At 44.7% G+C, this 27,846-nt stretch overlaps 1 protein-coding gene across 2 annotated transcripts in view; it reads left to right on the top strand.

Annotated features, from left to right (window-relative positions):
* Positions 1–27,846, top strand: part of plcd3b (phospholipase C, delta 3b) — a 104,804-nt gene that overhangs the window by 32,881 nt on the left and 44,077 nt on the right. For both annotated transcript variants that reach the window (XM_056253574.1, XM_056253647.1), the window contains 3 exons: positions 12,248–12,395; positions 12,792–12,908; positions 13,007–13,185. In XM_056253574.1, coding sequence (XP_056109549.1) covers positions 12,248–12,395; positions 12,792–12,908; positions 13,007–13,185 — 444 coding nt within the window. The remainder of the gene's footprint in view (positions 1–12,247; positions 12,396–12,791; positions 12,909–13,006; positions 13,186–27,846) is intronic.

Genomic DNA, 27,846 nt, shown 5'->3' with positions numbered 1-27,846 from the left:
TCTTCGCGGACAAAGTGGTTTTTAAGCTAGGCTTTCGAAATATTTTAATGAAACGTGTTTGGCGAGACTCTGTGGGATGCCCCGGAAAAGTTTGGTGGCCCTGGGGCCTCGTTCAGGGGCCGAAATGCCGAAAAAGTGGCCAAAACCGACATGCCTGCAAATGGCCCGTGGGACGGCCCCCGTACGCAGACGGAGGGTCGTGGCACCCCGGGACTTTGGATTCCGACTCTCCAGGGGCCCCTGACGCGGGGCCCCGAATCCTGGAACTCGAGGGCCTTTGCAAAAAATCGCCCCTCCCCCGCCATCAAATCATTTAAAGGCCTGAAAGGCTCTTTCAGTGTGAGAGTGAAACAGCCTCGAGGGAGAGATTTTGCATAGAGGCTAAAATATATTTGCCTTTACTCGAGGGCCCGGTGCTTTCGGTACGTCGCTCGGGGCGGGCCCAGGGGTCACCGTGCCGAATTTGGGGCCCCTGGGACCTTTCCATGAAAATCCCACTCGCCCATTTAATGAATCACCACAACGGTTTCGCGGACGCCGCTTAGAAACGTCCGATCGACTAGGGGGCGCCATTTTCCTTCTCGCCACGGCCCCCTGGTGCGGCCCTAAAAGTTTGGTGGCCCTGGGGCCTCGTTCGGTGGTCGAAAGGGTGAAAAACACGTCACGGGGTCAAAAAGGTCAAACCGACGGAACGCGCTCCCGTAAGGAGACGGAAGGTCGCAGGGGCCCGAAACTCGGCGAGTTCCGTCGTCTCCCGTCCCTGAGTGGGGCCCCCGAGTTTGAGGGCCCTAGCCGCTTTCTAAGCGTTTCCCGACCCCCGTTTGTGATGAGGCCTTTGATTGTGCTTGGTGACTGATGTGAGCAGCGACGTTTTATTTTTTTGTGATGTCCCACTGGGTCCTACGGACACCAAAATTGTATCTCGTTTAGAGGGGGACGAGACCTTTACTTTGAGACCACCCACGGCCCCGTGGGCCCCCGGGGGCCAGAGATGGAGATGAAAATACACATTTATCTAAGCGAAAACGCGACGGATCCGGCCGTGGCTGGGCTCTTTGGAACCGTCTAGTTGAGCTGAAAAGATTGATAAAAAAATTATGAATTTTGGCCGTGTTTTCGCGGAGATATTAGCCGAAAACCGTCGGGCGCGTTCTAAAATGGCGCCCGCTGATGACGTCACGATCTCGGGAACAAAATCGCTCATATCTCGGGAACGCGAAGACCCAGAGAGCTCAAATTCGGGTGAGGAGGTCCCACGGGGGCCCCGACTCGAACCAGGGCGGTGGCGAGCCGCGGGGACGCCCCCTAGTGGTTCGCCGTTCGCTGGGGCCCCCGACTTTGAACGGCTATAACTCGGGGACCCGGGCGAGTTGGACCTCGGGGGTGGGCTCATTCGAAAGGGCCCGTCCAGCACAACAATCTATTAGAGTTTGGGGAACATTGAGCAAGGGGTTCTCGAGATATAAGCCGACAAAGCTGCGCCTTTGACCGGACCTAACTCCCTGGCCCCGAGGCCCTCGGGGACGGGGGTGGGCTCGTTGGATAGGGCTCCTCGAGGCCTACAGACGACCCGAGTTTGAATTTTTTTCGCCGTGTGGTTTTTGAGATATTCGTGAAAAACAAACATTCCCATGCGTTCAGTGGTTATCTGGCTGTCACCCATGTCTCCAACGGGACTTCCAGATGATTAAAAACTACTTTTTCAGGCCCAACCACCTCTACTGTACTAAGCACACTCCACTGAACACATCTCACTAATTTTCAAGTCATTTCAGTGTTTAGTTTGCATTAAAATGGGTGTCCTTGAAACCACGTTTTGGTACTGTGATAAATGCTACGTGGGATGGGACACATTTTCTGTGAAACACATATTAATGAAAGTTCCAAATCATGATAAAAACTATTTTACTGCACTCAGGGGCCTCCCCTGAGTCCGCAGCACCAAGTCCCATCCCATAATTCCACTGACCACGAACCCACAGTTTTTTATAATGTAATAAATGCTACGTGGTATGTCCATAGCTCTGGTCAGGAAGGGTCTAGAGCCTCCATTTTTGTACTCAGGTCTAAGTCTCATCACCCTCTATCAGAATCCAGAGTTTCAAGAAGATTGGAGAAACTCAAAATCTCGACCCGAAAAAACCGACAGGGGTACTACGTGGGATGCTACTGGACATCCCACGTAGCATTTTTTCAATAGTAAAAAAAAGTGGGTTCGTGGTCAGTGGAATTATGGGATGGGACTTGGTGCTATGGACTCAGGGGAGGCCCCTGAGTGCAGTAAAATAGTTTTTATCAAGAATGGAACTTTTCAAAAATTGCCTATCAGAGAAACTGTCAGATCCCACGTAGCATTTGTTCCATTGTAAAAACAGTGGTTTCGCGGTCAGTGGAATTATGGGATGGGACTTGGTGCTACGGACTCAGGGGAGGCCCCTGAGTGCAGTAAAATGGTTTTCATCATGACAGCAACTTTAATTCAAATGTCTATCAGAGAAACTCTCTGAATCCCCATTCAATCGATGGCACGTGGGATTCTGTCCGATTGCAGCTTGTTGAATGAAGGGCGGGGTTAGTATTTTACAAAAATAGTGGGTTATTGGACAAATAGTGGCTTCTTGGGATGATCCCACGTAGCATTTATTCCATTGTACCAAATATAGGCTTCGCGGACAGTTGCTCTACCCGGCTTAGTTCTTAGCACTTTTTGACCGGGCATAACTCAGGAACCAAGCCGACTTTGGGCTCCATACTCTGTGGTCCTGGGGGGCCTATGGGTACCTTTACACACCCAGAGTTTGGAGCTCCAAGTCGGCTTGGTTCCCGAGATAAACCCGGTCAAAGCTGCACAGGAAGTTGCCGTATCTCGGAACCGGAAGGACCTAGAAGCTGGGGACGGTGGGGTCTGAAGGGAACCAATGGGCCCTCCTCACACCCGGAGTTTGGAGCTCCAACTCAGCTCCACCCCCAAGATACACCCACTTATACATAAGGGTCTTTTGGACAAAACGGTCAATATCTCGGAAATAACGAGTCCCAGCGGATCGTCCTTTGGGGTGGTGAGGGGCCCCTAGGGGCCCTCTCAGACCCCAGAGTCCCGAGCCTCTGGGACCCTTCCTTCTGAAGTGCACCCTTTCCTGTTGGGCCCCGTATCTCGGACCGTGGGGAAGCTAGAAGCACGGGCTAGGGAGCGTTGGAAAGGGCCCCTGGGGACCTTACTCTGACCCGAGTTTGGTGCCTCTAGGTGGCTTGGTCGCCGAGTTATAGCCGTTCAAAGTTCGGGCCTATGGAGGGTGGGATTGTGTCCGATTGCAGCTTTTTGAATGAAGGGCGGGGTTAGTATTTTACAAAAATAGTGGGTTATTGGACAAATAGTGGCTTCTTGGGATGATCCCACGAAGCATTTATTCCATTGTACCAAATATAGGCTTCGCGGACAGTTGCTCTACCCGGCTTAGTTCTTAGCACTTTTTGACCGGGCATAACTCAGGAACCAAGCCGACTTTGGGCTCCATACTCTGGGATCCTGGGGGGCCCATGGGTACCTTTACACACCCAGAGTTTGGAGCTCCAAGTCGGCTTGGTTCCCGAGATACACCCGGTCAAAACTGGAAAGGAAGTGGCCGTATCTCGGAACCAGAAGGACCTAGGAGCTGGGGACGGTGGGGTCTGAAGGGGACCCATGGGCCCTCCCCACACCAAGAGTTTGGAGCCCAAACTCGGCTTGGTTCCCGAGATAAACCCGGTCAAAGCTGGAAAGGAAGTGGCCGTATCTCGGAACCGGAAGGACCTAGGAGCTGGGGACGGTGGGGTCTGAAGGGGACCCATGGGCCCTCCCCACACCCGGAGATTGGAGTCCAAACTCGGCTTGGTTCCCGAGATACACCCACTTATACATAAGGGTCTTTTGGACAAAACGGTCAATATCTCGGAAATGACGAGTCCCAGCGGATCGTCCTTTGGGGTGGTGAGGGGCCCCTAGGGGCCCTCTCAGACCCCAGAGTCCCGAGCCTCTGGGACCCTTCCTTCTGAAGTGCACCCTTTCCTGTTGGGCCCCGTATCTCGGACCGTGGGGAAGCTAGAAGCACGGGCTAGGGCGCGTTGGAAAGGGCCCCTGGGGACCTTACTCTGACCCGAGTTTGGTGCCTCTAGGTGGCTTGGTCGCCGAGTTATAGCCGTTCAAAGTTCGGGCCTATGGAGGGTGGGATTGTGTCCGATTGCAGCTTTTTGCATGAAGGCCGGGGTTAGTACTTTTCAAAAATAGTGGGTTATTGGACAAAAAGTGGCTTTGTGGACAGCGGGAAGTTTGCCCAATATAGTGGGTTATTGGACAAAAAGTGGGTCCGTGGGATGGGGGGTGGGTGGGGGGGTCAACGGGAAGTTTGCGCCATATAGTGGGTTATTGGACAAATAATGGGTTCGTGGGATTAGAGGCGTGGCCCGGGAGTGGGGGGGGGGGTGGTCCCGGGAGATTTGGTAAATATAGTTGGTTATTGGACAAATAATGGGTTCGTGGGATGGGGGCGTGGCCCGGGAGTGGGGTGGGGGTGGTCCCGGGAGATTTGGTAAATACAGTTGGTTATTGGACAAATAATGGGTTCGTGGGATGGGGGCGTGGCCCGGGAGTGGGGGGGGGGTGGTCCCGGGACGTTTGGTAAATACAGTGGGTTATTGGACAAAAAATGGGTTCGTGGGATGGGGGCGTGGCCCGGGAGTGGGGGGGGGGGGGTGGTCCCGGGACGTTTGGTAAATACAGTGGGTTATTGGACAAAAAATGGGTTCGTGGGATGGGGGCGTGGCCCGGGAGTGGGGGGGGGGGGGGTGGTCCCAGGACGTTTGGTAAATACAGTGGGTTATTGGACAAAAAATGGGTTCGTGGGATGGGGGCGTGGCCCGGGAGTGGGGGGGGGGGTGGTCCCGGGACGTTTGGTAAATACAGTGGGTTATTGGACAAAAAATGGGTTCGTGGGACGGGGGGGGGGGGGGGTGGGGGGGGGTCTGGTCACTCTAGTGGTCAATCGGACAAATAATGGGTTAGTGGGACGGGGCACGTATGGCGCCCCACCAAGGACGAAGGCAGAACTGCTTGGGGTGGCCTCGGGCTTCGGGGCACTTCCGTCGGGCCCCTGAGGGGGTCGGGTCACCCCGACCCTGCCCGCGTGGGTCGGGCGCCCGGGGAGGGTCGGCCTGCGGCGTCGGCCGACCCCCCAAAAATTTCGGGGGGTCAGCGCGCTCGTCCGCCAACCCCCGTCCTAATCGCCGCGCCCGTTTACTGAATGGACGCTTTTTATTTTTCTGGACTATCTGGAGGACTGCCGTATGTTTCACTACCCTACGGGCTAGTACATACGTGTATTCCAGTGCCTCCCTTCGGGCGGGCAGGGGGCTCCGCAACGTTCCCTCCTACAGGTTTGGCACGTTTTCCCAGTGTTATCCAAATCCACTGAGTGGGTCTTGCGGAACAGCAGTGTGATTCTTCCTAGCTAGCTCCCGCCATAAAGAAAACTAAGAAACTGCTTTGGCGGGAAGCTAAGCTGGGCGCTGGAAGGGGCCACCACCATGGCGTGTTATTAGGGATCCCAATTCGTTGGAAACTCCTCCGACGAGACGTAGGAGTTCCCTAACGAAAGGGAACGTCTCGGTTACGTATGGGAAGTACGTAGGGAACGGAGACGTCTCGTCCCGTCGCCATGCTTGCTGTACCTTCGCGGAGGACTGGACACCGTCCGGCTCCTCAGCGTAAAGCATATGTGTATGCGCTCGCTTCCACTTTATACCCGCACTGGCAGGCGGGGCGCGGAATGCAAGTCCTGCATGCCAATATTCATTGGCTCGTTTTTAATTCACTCGAAGGCAATTGGTCTCCCTAGCGTGATCCCAAATCGTTGGAAACTCCTCCGACGAGACGTCTCCGTTCCCTACTCAGGGAACGAGGGTTACCATACGTAACCGAGACGTTCACCCAAAAATAAAAATCATTTTAATAATTACTCCCCCTCATGTTGTTCCAACCCCTTAAGACTTTCGTTCATCTTCTGAACACAAATGAAGATCTTTTTGATGAAATCTGAGAGCTTTCTGTCCGGAGACAGAAACATAGACAGCTACGCAACTGACACTTTTACGCTTCAAAATAAATTATAAAGAAATCGTAAAACTAATCTATATGAATTGAGCGGTTTAGTCCAAAAGTTTCTGAAGAGACACGATCACTTTATATGATGAACAGATTGTCATGGATTGGTGTAATAGTGAAGCGAGGACTCAATGCAGTAACAATGGATATTTTAATAAGAGGTAATAATAAAACAATATGGGGAATCTTCGGAGCCGCTCAGATAGATCTGTTTGCCTCTACGGACACGACCCATTGCCAGTTGTTCTATTCCCTGACCGGAGGATCTCTCGGCACGGATGCACTGGCGCACAGCTGGCCCCGGGGCCTTCGCAAATATGCGTGTCCCCCAGTGAGCCTTTTCGCACAGACACTGTGCAAAGTCAGGGAGGACGAGGAGCAGGTCTTGCTAGTTGCGCCGTATTGGCCCAACCGGACCTGGTTCCCAGAACTTATGCTCCTCACGACAGCACCTCCTTGGCCCATTCCTCTGAGGAAGGACCTGCTTTCTCAGAGACGGGGCACTCTATGGCACCCGCGTCCAGACCTCTGGAGACTCCATGTCTGGTCCCTGGACGGGATGTGGAGGTTCTAGGTGGCCTACCACAGGCTGTGGTAGACACCATCACTTCTGCTCTACGAGGCGGCTCTATGCGTTGAAGTGGAACCTGTTCGTCGTTTGGTGCTCTTCCCGCAGGGAAGACCCCCGAACTTGCCCGATCAGAGTCGTGCTTTCCTTCCTGCAAGATGGGTTGGAGCGAAGGCTGTCTCCCTCCACCCTCAAAGTGTATGTTGCCACAATAGCCGCTCATCACGATGCAGTAGATGGTAAGTCATTGGGAAAGCATGACCTGGTCATCAGATTCCTTAAGGGTTCTAGGAGGTTAAATCCGCCTCGTATTCCGCACCCTTTACCCTCTTGGGACTTAGCTCTAGTGCTCAGAGCTCTTCAGAGGCCCCCTTTTGAGCCCTTAAATACTGTGGAGTTGAATATCTTGTCTATGAAGACAGCTCTCCTGTTGGCTCTGGCCTCTTTCAAGAGGGCAGGGGATCTGCAGGCATTTTCGGTCGACGAATCGTGCCTGGAGTTCGGATCGGGCCTTCTGAGACCCCGGTTCGGATATGTGCCCAAGGTTCCTACCACTCCGTTTGTAGATCAGGTAGTGAACCTGCAAGCGCTGCCCCCGGAGGAGGCAGACCCAGCCCTGGGTTTTCTCTGTCCCGTACGTGCTTTACGTTGTTTTGTGTACAGAATGCAAAGCTTTAGGACCTCAGAACAGCTCTTCGTCTGTTACGGAGGCCAGCAGAAGGGGAAGGCTGTTTCCAAGCAGAGGTTAGCCCACTGGCTAGTGGATGCTATCGTCCGGGCTTATGAGTCCCAGGATGTGCCTTGCCCGCCTAGGTTGACGGCACACTCCACTAGGAGTGTCGCCTCCTCCTGGGCACTGGCGCAAGGCGCCTCGCTGGCAGACATATGTAGAGCTGCGGGCTGGGCGACACCTAACACGTTCGCTAGATTTTATAGCTTACGTGTTGAACCTGTTTCCTCCCGTGTACTCGCTACGGCCAGTAGCGCGAGGAATTAGGTCATGTCGGCTTGCTTCCCCATTCCCGCCCTATGGGCCGGATAAATGCGCTTTTTGCTCCGTTGGTTCCCCAACAAACGGCTAACCTCGTGAGTTCCTCCATCACCCCTCCGGCACCAGGCGAGGCGGATCGCCCGGCGCCAGGTCTATTACCTCTCGTAGGAGTTGCTACTAGACTGGGTGGCCTTAACAGTGGTCCCTACGGTGACCCATTTCTTCCACGCTCCAGCTACCCTCCGGGTTAGCTCCGTGTCTTCCCCTCGACAGACCCGTTCTGTCGTCCTTGCTGAGTATGCTCCCACCCCTCGGGCTGGGACTACCTCAAGGACTGCCGTATGTTTCACTACCCTACGGGCTAGTACATACGTGTATTCCAGTGCCTCCCTTCGGGCGGGCAGGGGCTCCGCAATGTTCCCTCCTACAGGTTTGGCACGTTTTCCCAGTGTTATCCAAATCCACTGAGTGGGTCTTGCGGAACAGCAGTGTGATTCTTCCTAGCTAGCTCCCGCCATAAAGAAAACTAAGAAACTGCTTTGGCGGGAAGCTAAGCTGGGCGCTGGAAGGGGCCACCACCATGGCGTGTTATTAGGGATCCCAATTCATTGGAAACTCCTCCGACGAGACGTAGGAGTTCCCTAACGAAAGGGAACGTCTCGGTTACGTATGGGAAGTACGTAGGGAACGGAGACGTCTCGTCCCGTCGCCATGCTTGCTGTACCTTCGCGGAGGACTGGACACCGTCCGGCTCCTCAGCGTAAAGCATATGTGTATGCGCTCGCTTCCACTTTATACCCGCACTGGCAGGCGGGGCGCGGAATGCAAGTCCTGCATGCCAATATTCATTGGCTCGTTTTTAATTCACTCGAAGGCAATTGGTCTCCCTAGCGTGATCCCAAATCGTTGGAAACTCCTCCGACGAGACGTCTCCGTTCCCTACTCAGGGAACGAGGGTTACCATACGTAACCGAGACGTTCTCCCAAAAATAAAAATCATTTTAATAATTACTCCCCCTCATGTTGTTCCAACCCCTTAAGACTTTCGTTCATCTTCTGAACACAAATGAAGATCTTTTTGATGAAATCTGAGAGCTTTCTGTCCGGAGACAGAAACATAGACAGCTACGCAACTGACACTTTTACGCTTCAAAATAAATTATAAAGAAATCGTAAAACTAATCTATATGAATTGAGCGGTTTAGTCCAAAAGTTTCTGAAGAGACACGATCACTTTATATGATGAACAGATTGTCATGGATTGGTGTAATAGTGAAGCGAGGACTCAATGCAGTAACAATGGATATTTTATTAAGAGGTAATAATAAAACAAAACTGCAAACAAAAACTCCCCGTGGGGGGAAACAAGACAGGCATCTTGTAGGAACAGGGAACAGACAACGAACCAGCACAGGACTGCAAACACAGGGAGACTAAATAGGGAAGCAAACAAAAGAGGGTAACGAAGGAAGGCAGGTGGGGCAAATTAATCAATAATCAGGTAACAAGATGGGAGGGGCTAGACAATCAACAGGAGAGCACATGGCACAAGGAAACACCTGACAGGCCATGTGCTCACAACAAACAGGACTATACACAAACACATGACAAACCGGGAGTGTCAGAGCTCTGTCACCAAACCAAGATATAAACAAGACAGAAGTGACAGAACCCTGACAAAGATTGAATTTAGGCTTTTATTCACATATAAACATTTATCAACTCACTCATCAGTTGAGGTAAACAGAAGCTCAAGAATGTTTACTTGACGCGTGATAACCAATGAGGTTCATTCTCATGTTACGCAGCACGTTTGAGCTTCCACAAGAGATTTGTTTAATCTGTTCATCATATAAAGCGATCACGTCTCTTCAGAATATTTGGTCTAAACCTCTCATATGGATTAGTTTACGATCTCTTTATGAACTTATTGAAGTGTCAAAGTGTCAGTTGCGTAGCTATCTATGTAGGGATAGAAAGCTCTCAGATTTCATCAAAAAGATCTTCATTTGTGTTACGAAAATGAACAAAAATCTTAAGGGTTTGGAACGACATGAGTCAACATTAATGAAATAATTTTCATTTTTGGGTGAACTATCCCTTTAAGAAGTAGTTAGATAAGAGGTAATCAGTCTTAGCCTGGGAAAACCCAGACAACTTCCGGCAAATTTAGATTTGCTCTGCAAGTTAGGCCCTGTCCCAAATGGCACACTCCAGACTTGTGGACTTCCTCAGAGTCCACACTTCGGTGATGTCATGTAGTGCAGACCTATAGGGCCCTTAGCGCGAGTCCGCGAGGGCGCATTGAGAGGTATTTTTGGGACAGACTCGATCGTCACGCCGGAAACAGGAAGACGGTCTGATTGTTGTTATGGACAGGAGCTACAGGTTCGGGGAAATATGCTGCCTATTGTTGTTGTGTTTACATATGACTCAGTAAAGCCCTGACATTCTGTTCTATTTATCTAATGAATCATAATGCGATCGTATTATTCAGCTCGCTATTATTAGCCTATGTTTGAGACATCAACCACTGGTCGATGATCATAATGTTTGTATAAACTTGTATACAAACTGTAATGATAATTACACTTAAATATTTTCTTTTCAGCCATGTTAACAATTGTCTGTGAGCGAAATCTCCTCCTATCCGTTGTCTGATTGGCCTTTCGCAAGGATTCCTGGATAGTTAAAGTGCGTGGAGCCTGCATCTATGCGGGCTTCGCGGAAGACCGCTTCAAGGGTACAAAGGGGGCGCTGCTGAGCACACTTCAGAGCGTTAAAATGCTAAATAGGACGGCCTACGGACTCGTAGACTCAGCGAGCACGCGCAATTTAAGTCCACGAGACCGAAAGTCAGCATGAAGTGCGCCATTTGGGACAGGGCCTTAGTCTGGCAAAGAGCTCATTCCAGCCAATTTCTAATCCGTCGAAATCGCGGCACCAATCAGAAACGTTGGGGCGGGCTTTACACGATGACGACAGCACAGCGACGGTGAAGCAGATTTTGTACATTTACAAAAATGGATGCCGCCGTGGAACTAGCATAGACAGTAAAAGAAAGGGAACTAGGTGTGTGACGGTTATAGTTGAACACCGTCATTAGAACTCTATAACCACCAAAACCATGTTATTAAAATATTTTTTTCACAAACATTTTTTATCATAGAGAATGTTTAAATACTAATATCAGCTTACGAGCGAAACGGAGGCGGAGTTAGTGGTGCTTCGGAGGCTGCTACTGCTACTGCTGGAGATGATTCGGGAGAGGTCTGTGCACCACCCCCTCCCAAGAAGAGAAATCTTGGAGATGTCCTTAAAGGTGCATTGCGCTAGTCTCTGAGTTTTTGCAGAACTATGCCCCCCTCTGGCGACAAGCGAAACTGCAACCAGAGGTGTGCCACACGGACGCTTGGACGAGCTGTTCAAAACCAAAGGAGCATCAGCCACACAAATCTTTTGTTTACAGTCATAATGTCTTCAGAGGTAATAAAGTTATAAATCTGCAAGTCATTTTAAATATATGACACAATTACACACTTATGTGTGAGGGGAAAACGGGGGTAGTAGAAAACTTCGGTTTTTGTTTCCATCTATCTCCATTTTGAACTGTTTTATGTGTTTACTGTATCCACTTATGATTGTATTATTATGGAAACACGTTCATGAACCGTTTTATCAAGAAAAAAGCCAACTGAGGATCCCGTTTGAGCCCTAGAGCAGACCGGAGATCTCTCCATTTGCTGAAAGCCTTCCCGATGTTGACTCTCGTCTTATTCCGACGCCTGTCTGACTCCAATTTGGCCCTTTTGGTGGCACTAGACAAAAGTTTTCTTTTCTTTGTCTTACGTGGAGAGCACATTCACTTCTAGTTGTCTTGCTGTTAATTTTAAATAAACGTAGAGCAAGTAGCTAATCAGTGTCTGCTCGTTTATTCAAACTAAGTTTGAACTTCCAGAGACGGGCTTTGGTTGTTCTATAAAAGACGAACGTCGCTCTGCATACATCATCTCCTTCATCGCTCTGATTGGTTTTAGGTCTATCCAATTGCGCCCAGAGGCATTTGAGCTACGTCCATTGGTGACGCACCTTTGGAAATGATTTGTCTATGAAGCTTTGCCAGACCATAACTCAGTTACAACTGAGAATGGTCTGGTTTTAACCAGGCTAAATCAGTCTTACTTTTCCTATTCAAATTAGACCGCTTTACCTTTTAGTCCCCATAATACATTGTCTCCAGGATTATTTGATGAAAATATGGTTCAAAATAACAGCATTTATTTGAAATAGAAATATTTTGTAACAATGTAAAAGTCTTTACTGTCCCTTTTGATCAATTTATTGCAGCCTTGCTGAATAAAAGTATTAATTTCTTTGAACTGTACACATTTGAACTGTACACATGTTTGGATAGGTGTATCTTGCTCATATCACTACTCATTTCATATCATTACTTTTGTTTTAATTTGACTAATTTAATCACTTTTTTTGCAGTCTGGCAGTTTGACCATTTTATCTGAGTACAAATTTTGCTTTTTCTTTTCCTCGGAAGGACTGTAAGTTGAGTCCAGAGCTGTCTGATCTGGTGGTGTATACCCGAAGTGTTGCCTTCAAACAATTTGATCCATCTACCAAGAAACCTCCCAATGAGATGTCCTCTTTCTCTGAGAGTGATGCATTGAAACTAATCAAAGAATCAGGTACTATATCTACTATTGTGTTTATTAGCAATCAGTGATAGGAATTGCATCTTAAATCTTTTTTGAATAAAATAGGTGACATTTTATGTATCCTTACACAGAGTTAAATAGTAATATAGTAATTTGACAAAATTACTGCCTGAGTGAAAATGTAAATTCAATCTTGAAATATTCTGTAAATGCAAAAGTGATTTTTTTTGTTTTCTTCACACGACGTCTCATATTTCGTTTTTGTCTCCAAAAGTGCAGTAAAAATAAAAGTAACTTTTGAAAAAAACTAATTTGTGTTAAACTATATATAAAATACTATATATATATATATATATATAATAAAAAAAAGATAAACATGTTCTTGTTTGTTTGCGTGGGTTCTAAATTTCTCTCTTTTTTTCATAGGCAAGTTGTTTGTACGTCACAACAGCATGCAATTGAGCAGGATCTACCCATCTGGTCAGCGGGTGCAATCCTCCAACTACAATCCTCAAGACATGTGGAATGCTGGTTGTCAGATGGGTAAACATTTAATCAAAGAAAACTTGCAGACTGCACGTTTTTAAAAATGACTGCACAGTCAACATTTATAAATTACTGACAGAAAAATTATTTTGCAGTGGCATTAAACTTTCAAACCCAATGTAACGAGATGGATCTGAACAGAGGCCGTTTTTTACCAAATGGCCGCTGTGGCTATGTGCTAAAACCAAGCTTCATGTGCCAGTCTGATTCAGAGTTTAACCCGGAAAACACTGGGGGAGGCCCTGGCCACAACCCAACACTGCTTACTATCAAGGTGAGTTAATGAACAGAGGGATCTTTATGAAAACTAAACTTCTGTTGAGAAGAATTTGCCTGTCTATTTCCTGCTAGAAAACAAATTAAAATACTTGAGTTGACAATGATGTCACAATATTTGACTTCCAAATATCTTTGGCGAAAATTGGCGTATCAATACAATTGTAGTACATCATCATTCACTTTAACCAAAAGCCGCTATTCCACCGTCGGGCCGAACGGTTCTAAGAACGGTAAGGACCGGTTCCAGTTGTATTTCCACTTAAGCCTGGTACTGCACGGCACGGTTACAAACCGCTCTCGACCCATTCTTGACACGGTTGGCTAACCGTGCTGGTAGAATACATGTAGTGACTTTGCAACCCAGGATTGGTCACTTGTCTGTTGCTTGGCAACTAGTTTCTCTGTAGCTGGCTAATCATGCTATTTGATTTGTAAACACAAATGAATAATAAAATGAAAAGAAATATCTGATCATCCTCCATCACGCGGTCGCTATTTACATCTCATTTCATCTGTAAACTCTTGCGTAAAAGCAACGACTGACGCAATTGTAATACATTTAAAAGAGCTCCGTTATCAGCACCACAGTAGAAAATGACACCATAAACCGTATGGGCACGAAATGGAATGGTTAATCAAAGAGAATGGTGGAAAAGCTGCTAAAAAGTTAACTAAGAGTGTCAGGGGAAAAAATTGATTGCCTCACTGATCATGTTCAATCAGTTTTGTTGGAAAACAACCTGATATATAACTAAATTACAGTAAAATAGTTGGCAAGCTCCATTGCCATACAGCGCTTCACTCTAATAGACGGCAATACCTCTATAGTGGGTTTTAAATCCCTGCTGAAAAATACAGCATTGCTGGTCACCAGCATAAGGTATGTTTTGCACGATAGGACAAGCATGGGATGTTGGTTGCTGGTTTGCTGGTCCCCAGCATGGGATGCTGGTTGCTGGTTTGCTGGATCCCAATATAGGATGCTGGTGTGCTGGTGGACCAGCATAAGGTATGTTTTGCATGCTGGGACCAGCTTGGGCTGCTGGTGGAAATATGTTGTATTTTGGGTGCTGGTATGATCCCAACAAGACCACAACAAAACTTGTGTATGTCTCACACATCATGTTTCTTAGTGTGTATTTGTAGTTAAATATAATTTTTGTTTAAAATTTATTTTATTTTAATAAATTATTTAATAAAGAAAAACACATGTTGCTGGTTACATGTTTACACAGTAAAATCCCCAGTGTTAAAAAAAACACTGCTCAGTTTTCATATGGTCCCAGTCTATAGAGTGTAAAAGTAACACTGAAGCAATGTTGCAGTTAGTGAAATAAAGTAGATTCATTCTACAAGTGATCAAGTTCAAGTTCAAGTTCATTTTATTTATATAGCACATTTTATAACAGCCACTGACTGACCAAAGTGCTTCACAGAACTACAAAATTAAAAGACACAAACACCATGCGTAGTAGCACATCATAGAACAGTACAACAGGTTAAGAACAGCTTAAAACGGGAGACGTCCAAGAAGTCTCAGAGACTATCAGTAGTAGAAAATAAAACAGAGAAGACAGTAACAGGTTTAATACTAGTATCATACTCGAAGGAGAGAAATATAGAATAGACAAAAAAAAAAATTCCCTGATGATAGAACATTGGTGATGACACCTGCAGTTAACAAGCAGAATCACTTAAGATAAGAGGAACAACGGGAACAGGATAAAAGGGAAGAGATGAGCAGAAACACAACAACTACAACTGACTACAGCCACACAGCCTTAAATGTACGGAAGCCCTGAACCGCAACGTAAAAATAAAAAAAAAATCTTTAAAAAACAAACAAAAAAAACCTAGCATTTCAAGATTAAAGTCGAAATATTTCGAGATTGAAGTCGAAACCGCAACGTAAAAAAAAAAAAAAATCTGTACAAAAAAAAATCAGAAAAAAAACTAGCATTTCGAGATTAAAGTCGAAACATTTCGAGATTAAAGTCGAAACATTTCGAGATTAAAGTCGAAACATTTCGAGAATAAAGTCGAAACATTACGATAATACAGTCTTCCATAGAAGTTTGTGCATTCATAACAGTGCGCGTCCACTGGCTCAGAGGACGCGCACAATTTACATTGCGGTTTCGACTTTAATCTCGAAATGCTTTTTTTTTTTTTTTTTTTTTTTGCGGTTCAGGGCTTCCGTATAAATGAAATCAACTGCAAATAAAATCAATATCTCACCAGAGGAACTCCAAAAACAGCATTACCATATTCACTTATTACAAACCAGTTTGGCTTTATTTATTTCATATGATACGTACAAAGGTTGTTGTAGTCTGTTTAAAGGTGTTTCGCAATTATGGTGATTCCCTTTAGTTGAGCACTTGGCCATTAGCTTTGGTTGAATAAATTATCTTTCAACAATTGTTGAAAGTGCATGCTCATTTCAACAACATGTCATACTCCTGGCTGCACTGACATACCTTTTACTATATGCACTTTGAAAAAGTCTTTAAAAACAGCAACCTTCAGTTTTAAACTTTCATTATCAAGTTTTTATTAACTGTCCCATTGAAAGCGCTCTTCTCATAACCCCTGCTATTGAACAAACTGCTAATGATTATGCTTTTATTAGGCATTTATTCTTTAAATATTTTTATGCAATGTACACAAGCTCTTTTTATCTGATTTGTGTACAGATCTTTTGAAACAGGAGACCATTAATGCTTTGAAGCTTTTACCAGTTTACTAGTGACTGATTTATAATGTAATCATTAAAAATGTCAGTTCTACTTTCAGGAGAGGGAGCAAAAGAAATTACAAAGTTATAATCATATAATTCAATAAATCATATGTTTTAACCTTTAATAGTTTTTCCTTTACATCATTAATGTATTAAATATATGTAACGAGTTAGCTCAAAGGGGAAATATTAATAATAACTTGTTATGATTAATTATGAATATTTGGGTCAGTTAATTGGATTAACTTGATGTAGCTAAATTAATATTACAATCAATTAATCAACGAACTCTTTTGATTATTCATTTATTCTAAGAAAAGGGTATATTTAATGGCCACAGAAAAATAATTATTTCTTAGCATGTATAGCACTTAGAGCATGTAACAAGATCAAGATCGTAAAATAAACTTTGTTGCAAGCAGAGAATCAGAACCAAATACGTATTGAGCACAAGTTTTATTAGCTAAATCACAAACATAACTAAACTAAACAAACATACATACATGGATAGGTAAAATAGTGAGTGACAGAATGAAACCGGAAGCTGGAAATGGAACTATGGAAAAGATCCATTTAACTATGAAAAGAACCACCAGCTTATTATTTTCAGAACACCTCATTAAATGTATACTTGCATGGCCTTTGCAGTGGAAACATTTCTTGAAGTTCCTGAAGAAGGTTGTTGATGGTTCCATTAGTCTCAATCGATTTCTCAATCGAAGGAAGAAAAGTTGATGAACTTGAGTGGTTTGTTTGACTCTGTTCTGGTTGAAGGTTTTCTCTCTCTCCATGAGCACATGGCTGAGCACATGCAGATTGTGGCCTACCGGCCCTGGGCCGGAGAGGCCACGCAGGCAGCCAAGAAGTGAGGAAGTCGGAAGAGTTGATGGTTGCCCATTCAGTGATGGTAAAGTTGCAGTTTTCTTCTGAGTTGGATTGAAGAAAATACAGTCTGACTCTGTTGGGAGAGTGAAGGCAAAGCAGGCTCTGGTCACGGCCCCGGTGGGGGTTCCCACAGACATCAACCCGAAGAAGCAGCAGTAGAGACCAGAAGAGAGACGGTGGGTCACTGTGAATTTGTCTCTAATAAAGCCTGAGAAAAGCCCCACCTCTCTGGGTTTGCTTGACCAATGAGAAGGGTGGAATTTTCAAGTGGGAAAATTCCTCTGTTGTTGATTTATGGGTCTTTGTTTTAAGCGTGCTCATTTGCATGTGCAGCTGGATTGGTTGCTGATGAAGAAACTATGAAAGATTCTTGTAATACTAATATGTTGCGCAGCTATCGACATATCATGTACACAATCGTTTCGATCTTCAAAGTACCAATTTATAGAGACCAAACATGGTATAGGTGAGGTTACATTGACCGTTGGTTCTCTCATAAAATACACTGTTTCAACAATAAAAAAAATAATAGGATTAAAAGACACTACACAAGACAGTAAATCATTCACAGAATGTTCTGGGATGCATGTTCATTTATAGATCAGTTCGTCTATAATTAAATGCAGAAAAATCAGTTTTAAGGTCTGTTTCTGTCTTTTCTATGGCCTCTGCCTTGACCACATGACCACATTTTTAACAGCTGTTGCAAATTAGCTCTATGAAACATTAATAACCAATCATAACTTGTTATAATTGATTATGAATATTTGGATCAGTTAATCGGGTTAACTTGATGTAGCTACATTAACATTACAACCAATTACTCGGTTCATCCTGTGAACACTTAATATGGGTTATTAATTGATTCATAGAAATGTACATTTCCGGGGAAATGTCTTTCTTACTAAGTACTACTAAGAGCAAGTAGTCAAGATCTATGATTAGTGATTAGTGACTCCAGACATGAGCTTGAGACACGGACAACTTTACGTGTTATATGAACAAGACTTTATTTACTAGACTAAACATTTAAACTACTCTAACATACACATACATACATGCATACAGTTTACCAAGGGAAAGAGAGCTGAAGCAGAATACAGGAAAGCAAGAAGTTATAGCATTGTTTGAAGTTCAGCAGATCAACAGCCTGAGCAAACCATCAGTTTAGTTATAACACGCCCTTCTTAAAAAGGGGTAAGGATAATTAATGTATCAAATAATGAGACTAAGTTTGATACTTGCATGTTTCGCCCATTTGAATTAAACTGTCCTGATGCAATTTGTTGAGGCTCCAGTTGATCTTTGCTGATGTGGTCTTGATGAGAGAGAACCAGTGGGAGTCAGAGGATCTTTGGTGAATGGAAAGACAAGGCCGCAGCCTGGCGCAAGCTTGGGGGTCCTTGGGGAACTTCTAGTTCAGCATCATCTTCACATTAGGGGTGTATTCACACCTGCCTTGTTTGGTTCGATTGAATCGAACTCTAGTTCTTTTCCTCCCTTGGTGCGGACCTTTTGGGCAGGTGTGAATACAGCAATCGAACTCGGGTGCGGACCAAACAACCGAACCGAGACCCAGCTGAAGAGGTGGTCTCGGTACGGTTCCAAACGAACTCTGGTACGGTTCGTTTACGGTGTGAACATGAACCGACCCAATTGCAAGAAAGCACTGCGCCTTTGAGTTAACAGGCTTCCGTAGTCGGAGATTTTGGCATAATGGTTTGTGTTATTGTTGTTCAAGTGCGAAAGAGAATTCCATTCCGGCGCGCTGTCTGGCCACACGCTGTTGCGCGTCTTTCTGCGCGTCGTGTGTGTGCATCATTGGAATGGAATGAATGAATGAGTGTGTGCATCAGGACATTCACATACAGAGCGTTCTCTTTAGTCTAATCGCGCATAGATGCAAAAAAAGCTTTTGCAGTTCATATAATGTAACGATAGTTACAATACAAGGATGATGCTGCGTTAAACTGGACAAACTTAATCGCAAGCGTTAACATTGACAGCACTTGTTAGCAGTATATACAATAAGAATCTCATTATTTGAATGTGTGAACATAGCCCCTCTGAATGAAAACTTTATACCTTATCCGTCTTCTGCGCAGTTTCTTCATATTGCGTTTGTACAGAATAACACAAAATTAGTAAAATAACAAATATTGCAGGACGAAATATCTCCATGCTGAGCCTTTTTTGCACTTCCTGATTTCCCTACTTGAGAATCCTTGTCCAATGAATGGACGACCTTAGCACACGTGTGGTTTTGTTTACAAATTTTGGTTCACTTGCAAAAAGAGCAGTGTGAAAGCGAACCGTACCAAAAATAAATAAATAAATAAATATTTGGTCCGGACCAAAGCAAGTGAACTATCGGACTTTCCTGGTGTGAATACACCCTAGGACTTCTTAGGAAGGACCAAGAGAGAAAGAGGCTAAGAGAGCTAATCTTGTGATCAGTGATTTTTAAAGCGTGAAGATGTCACACCCTCTGGAGGTGCGTGAGCCAATACGAAGCGGTCTCTTTGGAGGGAGTTTTTACAACCCTTTGTGTTCTAGCAGGGCATTTGAATGTGTAATTTCATTGGGTGTTTACAAAAAGAATCTACAAGATTCTTATAATACTAATGCATCATAAAGTTAGCAAAATGTAATGTAAATTAACAAATGGGGGACAAAGATTGGAGTTTATAGAGACTAAACATGCTACACATATGATTTTGGTTAACCATAGTATGCAAGTCATGTTTCAGACCAAAATAGTTTAGAAGAGAGTGTAGTGATAATCAGATAGGTAATCGAGCCAGCTCTGGTATGTTGGAGTGAATTAACTAGATTCTAATTTAGTTAAGTTCCCCTTAACTTCCATTCGTGAAACAAAGGGGATATTGTTTTAAATTGATTAAATCATTGACTCTGATTCGCACATGCAGCGTTTTCTTTCATGTATGAACAACGAAATGCTTTGCTTATGAGTTGAGCCAGCTCTGGACATGTGACTCATGAGATGAGATCTCATGAGTCTGGCCCCTCAGGGTCTCCCTTGATTTGATCACCCCACAAACAAAGCATTGTGCCATGAGTAAGTCAATTCACAATGCTGCCTGAGTGCTGACGGACAATTACGCATTCCACACACACAAACACCAGCCATGGAACTTTTCAGAGAAAAGTACCTCTAAATGTTTTAAATGTATTCATTTTGTGCTTAGATGTCGTCACATGCCATACTGGAAGTACTGACAATTTTATTGTGTGTTAACCAACTTTAAAATGCTTGTAATTCTGCAAATGAATGTAACTTTATGTTCTTGTACTTTTAACCTGCCATTTTTGGTAGCTGTTTGACCGTCTTGTTTTGACTGAACCAGTCATACATTAACCTGACTCCGCCAGATGGATTTGCTCCGCATATCCATCTGGAAACCTTCCGTTGAAGTAGTTTTGGTAAGGGGCGAAAATACTGGTTAGCTGATTGGCCTATGTTGGTGATAGACGGGCCAAATCAACCAATCAGATCAACGAAGCATATGACGTACTAACAGAGCGTATCTTTTCCTCTGAGAAAAGCCTCCAGAGCAGTGTTTTGCTCTTCTTTCAGTGAAGAAATACTCTGTAATTCCGATAAAACTTGCTCGATAGCCACGCTGATGCTAGTTTCATCCGCTGAAGCCGACATGTTCTTTAGACTGAACTGTCGCGCTTCTCGTTGCGTCACACCTCAACCCGCCTCAAAGCCAACGCTGATTGGACGTTCGTTTGGTGAACTGCTCCCAAATTTACTTTAACGGAAAGTATCCAGACTGATCTGCGAGTGAAACCTTGAAAGCTCGCGAGATCAGGATGGTCTCACGAGGCTAGTCATACATAGGATATTACTGTAAAATCTATTGTCCGGTTTGTACAAGCTTTCCGGGTAGGAATGACAAAATGTTATACCATCATAAATGATCCTGACAAGACAAAGAGGAATCTTCCGCGGGCACTTTTCTCCGAGCTGATTGGTGCCTTCATGCCAGAAGGGGCGTGAACCTAAGTGTCCTTAAAGAGACGCGCCGAACTTCCCTTCATTCTTCTGAAACTCTTCCTGAAACTCTCTTCCTGAACGCTCTCTTCGATGCTTCATCATGTGACTCCTCGTGCGTCTGGACATCGCCTTAGTGTGATGATCCATCGTTTCTCTTTTTGTTTTCTTCAAGTTTATTTTATCTTTTTCGAAGTCTCCTCTGTTCATGTCTTCTCGCGAAGAAAATGAACACAGCCAGACTGGCAAGCTTCACCTACAAGGACATTCAAACACGCCGCGCTCGCTGGACGAACCCGAACTCGTGACACGAGGACAGAGAGAGACACACACGCTTTCTTCACATCAACCACAAAAGAGCTTTACCTGTGCAAGTAACCGTTTACCATTCTTTCGAGGTTTAAGATCTGTGATTCTTGTTGTCTCAAAAGGTTCTGTCTGTGATGAATTTTGCCAAACCAGAAGATCTCTCATCTTCTTACTCTCTCTCTCTCTCTCTCTCTCTCCCTTCCACTCTTTCTCTCTCGCAACCTCTCTCTCTCTCACTCCTGTTTGTTATTCGTCTCTCGTTAGTGTTACTGTTTAACTGTACATACATGCATCCTGTGTTCAAATGTAGAATTCTGTATCCGTAGTTTCAATTATTAAAACCATATTCTTGATTGATCCTGAAGTGCTCATTTACAAGTCAATGAAATGAATATCTCATAGCTACAAAGCTTTACAAGTTGTTACTATATCAGTAACGTAAATTTTATAAACACGAGAAAATTAATGTTCACGGCCGGAACATTGAGATTTCTTGGAGTTTATAAAAAGGGATAACTTTGTTGAGAAGTTGGTAAGTTAATCTTACGGCTGTTTGCTGGACAAACCGATTGTTTGATAACTGATTAATTCCCTTAAAGTTATCTCATATAATCGATCTGTAATGAGACCATTGATATATGAATGAGGAATTATAATTCGTTATGATTTACCATTCATACATACGATCGATCTGTTTTCAATTTCGATAATATAACTGTAATATGCAAATATATTAATCATATTTCATGATTAATTATAAAAATTCCCTATAAATAATTTGAGCTAATTAAGGCACATCTCAATGTGGCTACAGTATATGGTGGAGAACGCGACGCATTTCAAACTTTGTTTTATGAGCAAATTCAGTTTCAATTTGTTTATATGGTTATTAATAATTTTGTGCACGCACGATATGGAATTATGAAATTGTGAGATAAGTCGCAACGCGAACTCACTCCTAACTGACAAGGCAAAAACCCGACGTCAGTCAGTAACGTTACATGTTAACAGCTGCTAAAATATGCATAGACATGTTTTTATCACTGTTAAATCCTGAGTACACTGCAGTATTAATATTACAAATGTCCTGTTTAGAGATGAAGACAACTCTCTGCAGGTGATACATTTTAATATGTTTAAAACCGCCTATTAAGACGAAGAAATCTCTTTTTAGTGTGAGACGTAAATCTGATCAGATCTGATTCCTTTGATTCAGTAGTAAAAGGCCTGATATATAATCGTTAGATTAACGATAACTCCTGGTAAAAATTGGCTTAGCTAACCAATTGTAAACCTAACACATTTGAATCATAAGTGCTATATTGATTGTGTGTGTACGGGAGCCGAAGCAACAGATGAATAATTCCTGTTGTCCACAATTTACGTGTAGTGCAGTGAAGAAATCCTGCCACACTTTTTTGTGAAATATAGCACCAAAAATCCGCCGAGATTTTGAAATAATTGTGATTTTTGCAGACAACTGACGCATAGAAACGCACTCAGAGTTAAATCACTCTGAAGCCGAGCGGTCGTAATTCCGCTGACAAACACTGGAGGGCAGCCTTCGTAACAGCCTCAGATCACTTCCGCTCCGTGACATCATTCTGCGCGAGCAAAATTGCGCCATCGTATGGGCATTCGCAAACAGGTCACTCTATTCTCATTCTCTCTTGTTTTTTCCTCTTCTTCATTTTTCTGTGATTATGAACTTTGCGGTCTAACTTTCAATACATGTTTGCATTGAAAAGCTTTGCTGGTGTTAATATTATTGGATGTTAGATTTTCCTGCCTCTGACGGTGTACACTTATTTTGAATTTGATTCAAACAAGATTTGAATTAAAATTTAAGTTAAGACTCTCAGCTCAGTCACTGATACCCACTTAAAAAAGGGCGCCCCCTCGTGGCATCCCCTGCTAAGTCGGTTTATCACTTTTCCTGCTTTCATTCTGTTTTGAAGTGGTCAATTTCCAGTTGGTTTTATTTGATGTGCCATCACTGATACCTTACAGTAATCGTGATTATCATCAGATATTATTCTGATCTTTAACTTGTCTTACACTTATTCAAATTTGGTTTGGAATATCAAATTCCTCATTTAAATTTGAATTAAGTTTCTCATGTCAATTCCTCTTCTCTCTTTTTTCCATTCCGTTGTGAATTGTTTTATTTCTACTTCTCCCTTCTGACTATGGTATAATTATTGATGATACTTCACTGTTGTCGTTAATTATTATAGGATATCATCTTGACTTTTCAATCCCCTTACACGCATATTTAAATTTGGTTCGAGACCAGTTTGAACTTAAAATTTAGATTGTGTTGGTCTGTCAGCCACTGATATCCACTTGGAGGAAACAGCGCCACTGTGTGGCCTTGTGGATACCAAATCGGTATCACTCTTTTTCCCTTTGCACTATCTGGGAGTGTGCATGTATATCGTCTTTCTCTCCTGATTATTTTATAAATAGGACTGATACTTCAGTGTATCTGGACTATTGTAGGATATCATTCTGATTGTTACATTTCCTTACACGTTTATTTAGATTTGATTTCAACTTCTTTGAATTTAAATTTAAATTAAGGTGGCTGATTCAACCAGGTTAACCACAAGTGCGCCCCCTGGTGGCAAAAACCCACTACTACGGTTCACTTCCTCTTGCGTTCAGCCTGCTTTCTTCAGTTCTACCTTTCGTTTTTGATTATCTCATAATTATGGATGATACTTCACTGCTATCATTAGTGATTATTTGATATTATTCTGATTTTCCTTTTAATTCTTCGTACATGCTTATTTAAATTTAATTTAACCCTCTTTGAATTAAATTTGAATTAAGTTTGTCTATTCAAGTGACACAAACACGCTACTACCTACCTGCCTCCTTTGTGCCTCTGGCTTTCGTTATTTTCTATTTTCTCTTTTGGGTTAGGTCATTTTGATAATTACCAACATTTTCATAATTTCCTTTTGTTTACTATTATTTAATAAAGCCTTTGCCCTTATGTCTACATACATAATTACTCCATTGGGTTAAACAAGAAAACCTTAATTCACTTTGAGTTTCACTTGCTAAATCCTGTTCTGTATTTGTACGTAGAATTCCCTAGGGCACTGTGGTGATTTGACGGTCATCTCTGGTTGGTTTCCGGCAAGCTGGTTTGTCTGACTGGCGTTACCGGCGCGGACCGTGAGTGAGTCTCGGACTTCCCTGTCTCTTTCCATTGGTGCGACACATAAAACTGTGTCATCAGAAATCTGGCACTCCAAAGTCGCAGATTGTTTGAGAGGAATGCACCTTGGTAGAGATGAACAGAGAGGCCCGAGGACACGGCGGTTGAGCGTGGGGGCGACGGAAGGATTAACCACGACGCTGGCTCCAACCAGAGTGACCTCAATTCACCCAGGCAAACTAAATAAGGTAAAATACATCCACTTAGGCTAGGCCAGAGAATATTAGATATTCCCCTGGCCATTTAAGTGTAGAGCCCATCTTCTCTTCTCTAAGCCACACCCCTTTTTTCTAGGCTTTCCACCGGTAAACCCACTAGCCCGTGGGCCCGGCAATAAATCCAGCTGAATAGCAGGCTCAGGCCTCCTTATCCCCTGTAACACTCTCTGTGTTAGTATATCTCCCATTTTATTACAGACCTATTAATTTGTTCTGTTTAATTTTACTGCAATCTTTTCTATCACACTATTTTTCCGTTCTGTTGTGATGTGTTTCTTTCAGTTCACCTAGAGACAGAACCTATGACACAAAGGACAGCTAAATAACAGATCGACCACTGAGCAGCTAGCGTCACCATGTGACCCACTAGGCTGCCGCCCTGTCAAAATCTTTATTTAGGCCTTGCACTGACCTACGCGAATTGTCCCAATCTAACTGTCTGCATCAGTTAGCCAAAATTCTCATAGACGGCCTAGGCCGTATTAGCATAATTAATTAACTCGTAAACGAACTTGCAGTGGTTTTGCTTTCTTGTGTGTGTGTGCTGTGCTCTTCTCGCCCGCAGCAAACTAGTATGTTCCGGTCTTCCAGTCCCGCAGCCCGCTGGGACAACCTGGAGACATGGCCAAGATCCACAACACCTCCACTCCTGCCCAAGGTCGCCAGTGACTCAGAGCCCCCGAGCCAAGAGCAGCTGGACGCCGACTTGGACAAGCTGTTGGCTCACAAACCGAGCCAAAGCTACAACGACAAAGACTGGGCCCGACACGTCGGAAACCTCGCTCACAAGCTCATCGCACAAGCACGCCTCCACGAAAGGAGCCGCATCGCCCTGGAGCATGAAGGAGCAACGCTAAAGATGCAAGCGGAGGAGGCCCAGATCGTCAATCGTCTAGATCAACTACTCCTCAAAACCGAGGAAGAGGATGACACCGATCCCAAGCTACAGAAGGAAGTGGAAAGACTTCAAACTGCCCTGTCTGATCCTCGTCTACACACAGACCGAAAAGAGCAGTCAGAGAAAGAAACCAGAGAGGAGCTCAACATGAAACTCCAAAACGGTGAAGCTCTCCTTGCAAGAGCAGAGACTGAACTAAAAGAAATAGACACTAAAGCCAAGGCCTGCGAAAAACACTTGCAAGCGGCCCAAGCTAAAATCCACGAGCTTGTTCAGCAGAGACAAGATCTTGAATACGAACTTGACATTGTTCGCACAGAGCTGAAAAGGGGGGCGAAAGTCCACCGTTCAAGACACTACCAGCCAGCCCACAAGAACCCCCATCAGCGAAAGGGGGAGAGCCTTTCCAAAGAAACCCTGCCACTAACCACGGCATGGCTCCCCAAGAATTTGACAATCTGGCCAGAAACATCCCGACGTTCACTCCAAACCCTGCAAGAGGCCACAACGTGCACGCCTACCTGCAAGACATTGGCTTTCACTTACAGACTGTTACCAACGCAACCGCGTGGGACAGATTTTACCTGATAAGGATTACGTCCAGCAGTGAGGTGCGCAACCTCCTAAATCGTCAAAAAGACACTGTCAAAACTGACTACCAGCAGCTGCAACAAGCTTTGATCCGTGAATTCTCTGATCCAGAATCAGACCAAGGGTTATTCACCGCCATGGACCTCAAGCAGGCCCGACTTGAAACCCCACAGACCTTTAACAACCGACTCCGACAAGCCTATTTCGGAGCCCAAAATCACCCAGGTACGGAAGAAGATTTCAACTTCAGAACTCTGTGTCTCCGAAATCTGCATCCCACGGTGAGTCATCACCTAGGTGTCCTGGCCTGTACCCGTAGCATGTCTACCCAACAGCTACGACACTTGGCCCACAAAGCTCACGTTAAGCAAAAGACTGTGTCCAAAAAGACTTTGAAAAACCCAACAACCTACTCTGTCTCTGAACACTACTCAGAGCTGCCCATAGAGGGCGCCCCACAACACCCAGCCACGTCAGAGACGGCAGAGATCCTGAAGGTGCTGAAAGAGCTTCTTCACGGGAGATCTCACAAGAGAAACAAGAGGTACGAGCCCGACATCCTGTGTCTAAGCACCCTGAACACTGCTCGTTGGCCCCAGGCCACAGAGCCAGCTGTCACATCACAAAGTGACAGCATCACCCAGCCACCACAGCTGACCGCTGCACAGCCTGAGCATGACAGCACAGTGTCACATAACTGGGACCAAAGTCCCGAAAGACCAAGAAATGCTGTTTTGGCTACCTGCCTCCGCAGCGACCCACACAAGGCCGGCCCTAACCGCCCATCGATCAACACACCAGCCCCAACGCCAAGACTTCTGGGAAACCTGATCCAAAGGGGGGGTGGCCCGAAAACTCTACCTAGCCATCACGATAGGCAATGATTTGAGCATTAAAGCCCTGCTAGACACAGGCTCAGACCTCATCTTGATATCAGCTGAACTTTTTGAAAGACTCAAAGCTAAGAGACAAGATCGAACTCTTACATCTCAAACGTGTGAGCTGAACGTGCAGTCGTACAGCCAGAACAACATCTGGCTAGAACAGGTAGCTCACATCCACCTGACAATTGGTCCTTCGAGTCCAGCCCATCACGTGCTCATCTCACAGATGAACACTTTTTCACTTCGAATTGGCAAAGAGCTGCTAGATCGATTTGAGCCTTTAATAGACTTCAAACAACTGCAAGTTTGGGCTCAAGTGCGAGAACCTGACCCCCTTCAGTCACACACGTCACCAGAGCCAGACTGGCAGGCAACAGAGATCACAGGAACTCCCACAGCCAGCCATGAAAAGACACAGACTCAACACCAGGTCAAGGTTCAACTGTGCTACCCTGCACCTTACAGCTCACTAAAAGACTTTGACACCTGCTGCCCAAAGGTCATGACTGACCTGCAGCTATATGATCAAACACATGCCCTTGCCAAACCTGGCGCATTAAACAACGAGCTGGGTCCACTTTCAACCCTCAAGGTTGAGGTGAATAAACACTGCTTGGCAACTTTACGAACTAAACTGCCTACCTCAGAGCCACTTCCGCTGGCTCCGCTGTTTACAACAACCAAAATAGCGGATGCGGGCTTCTGGCACAATAAAGACTTTGCTTAACCACCTCTTGACCCCCTCCCTCTTGGTTTCACTTTCGCTTTCACTTTCAAATTGAAACCCAGATACTTTTGTTTTCATTTGTTATTTATTTTATTTTGACTTAAGGCGACCCCTATTTTATTTGTGAGTGTTTACACCTGTTGAGCCTGAACAT

The sequence above is a fragment of the Rhinichthys klamathensis genome, unplaced genomic scaffold (genome assembly GCF_029890125.1).
Source record: "Rhinichthys klamathensis goyatoka isolate OS25496 unplaced genomic scaffold, OSU_Roscu_1.1 h1tg000001l_1, whole genome shotgun sequence".
Classification (NCBI taxonomy): Eukaryota; Metazoa; Chordata; class Actinopteri; order Cypriniformes; family Leuciscidae; genus Rhinichthys; species Rhinichthys klamathensis.
Note: the sequence above shows the minus strand (reverse complement) of the source record. Positions and strands in the feature narration are given on the sequence as shown.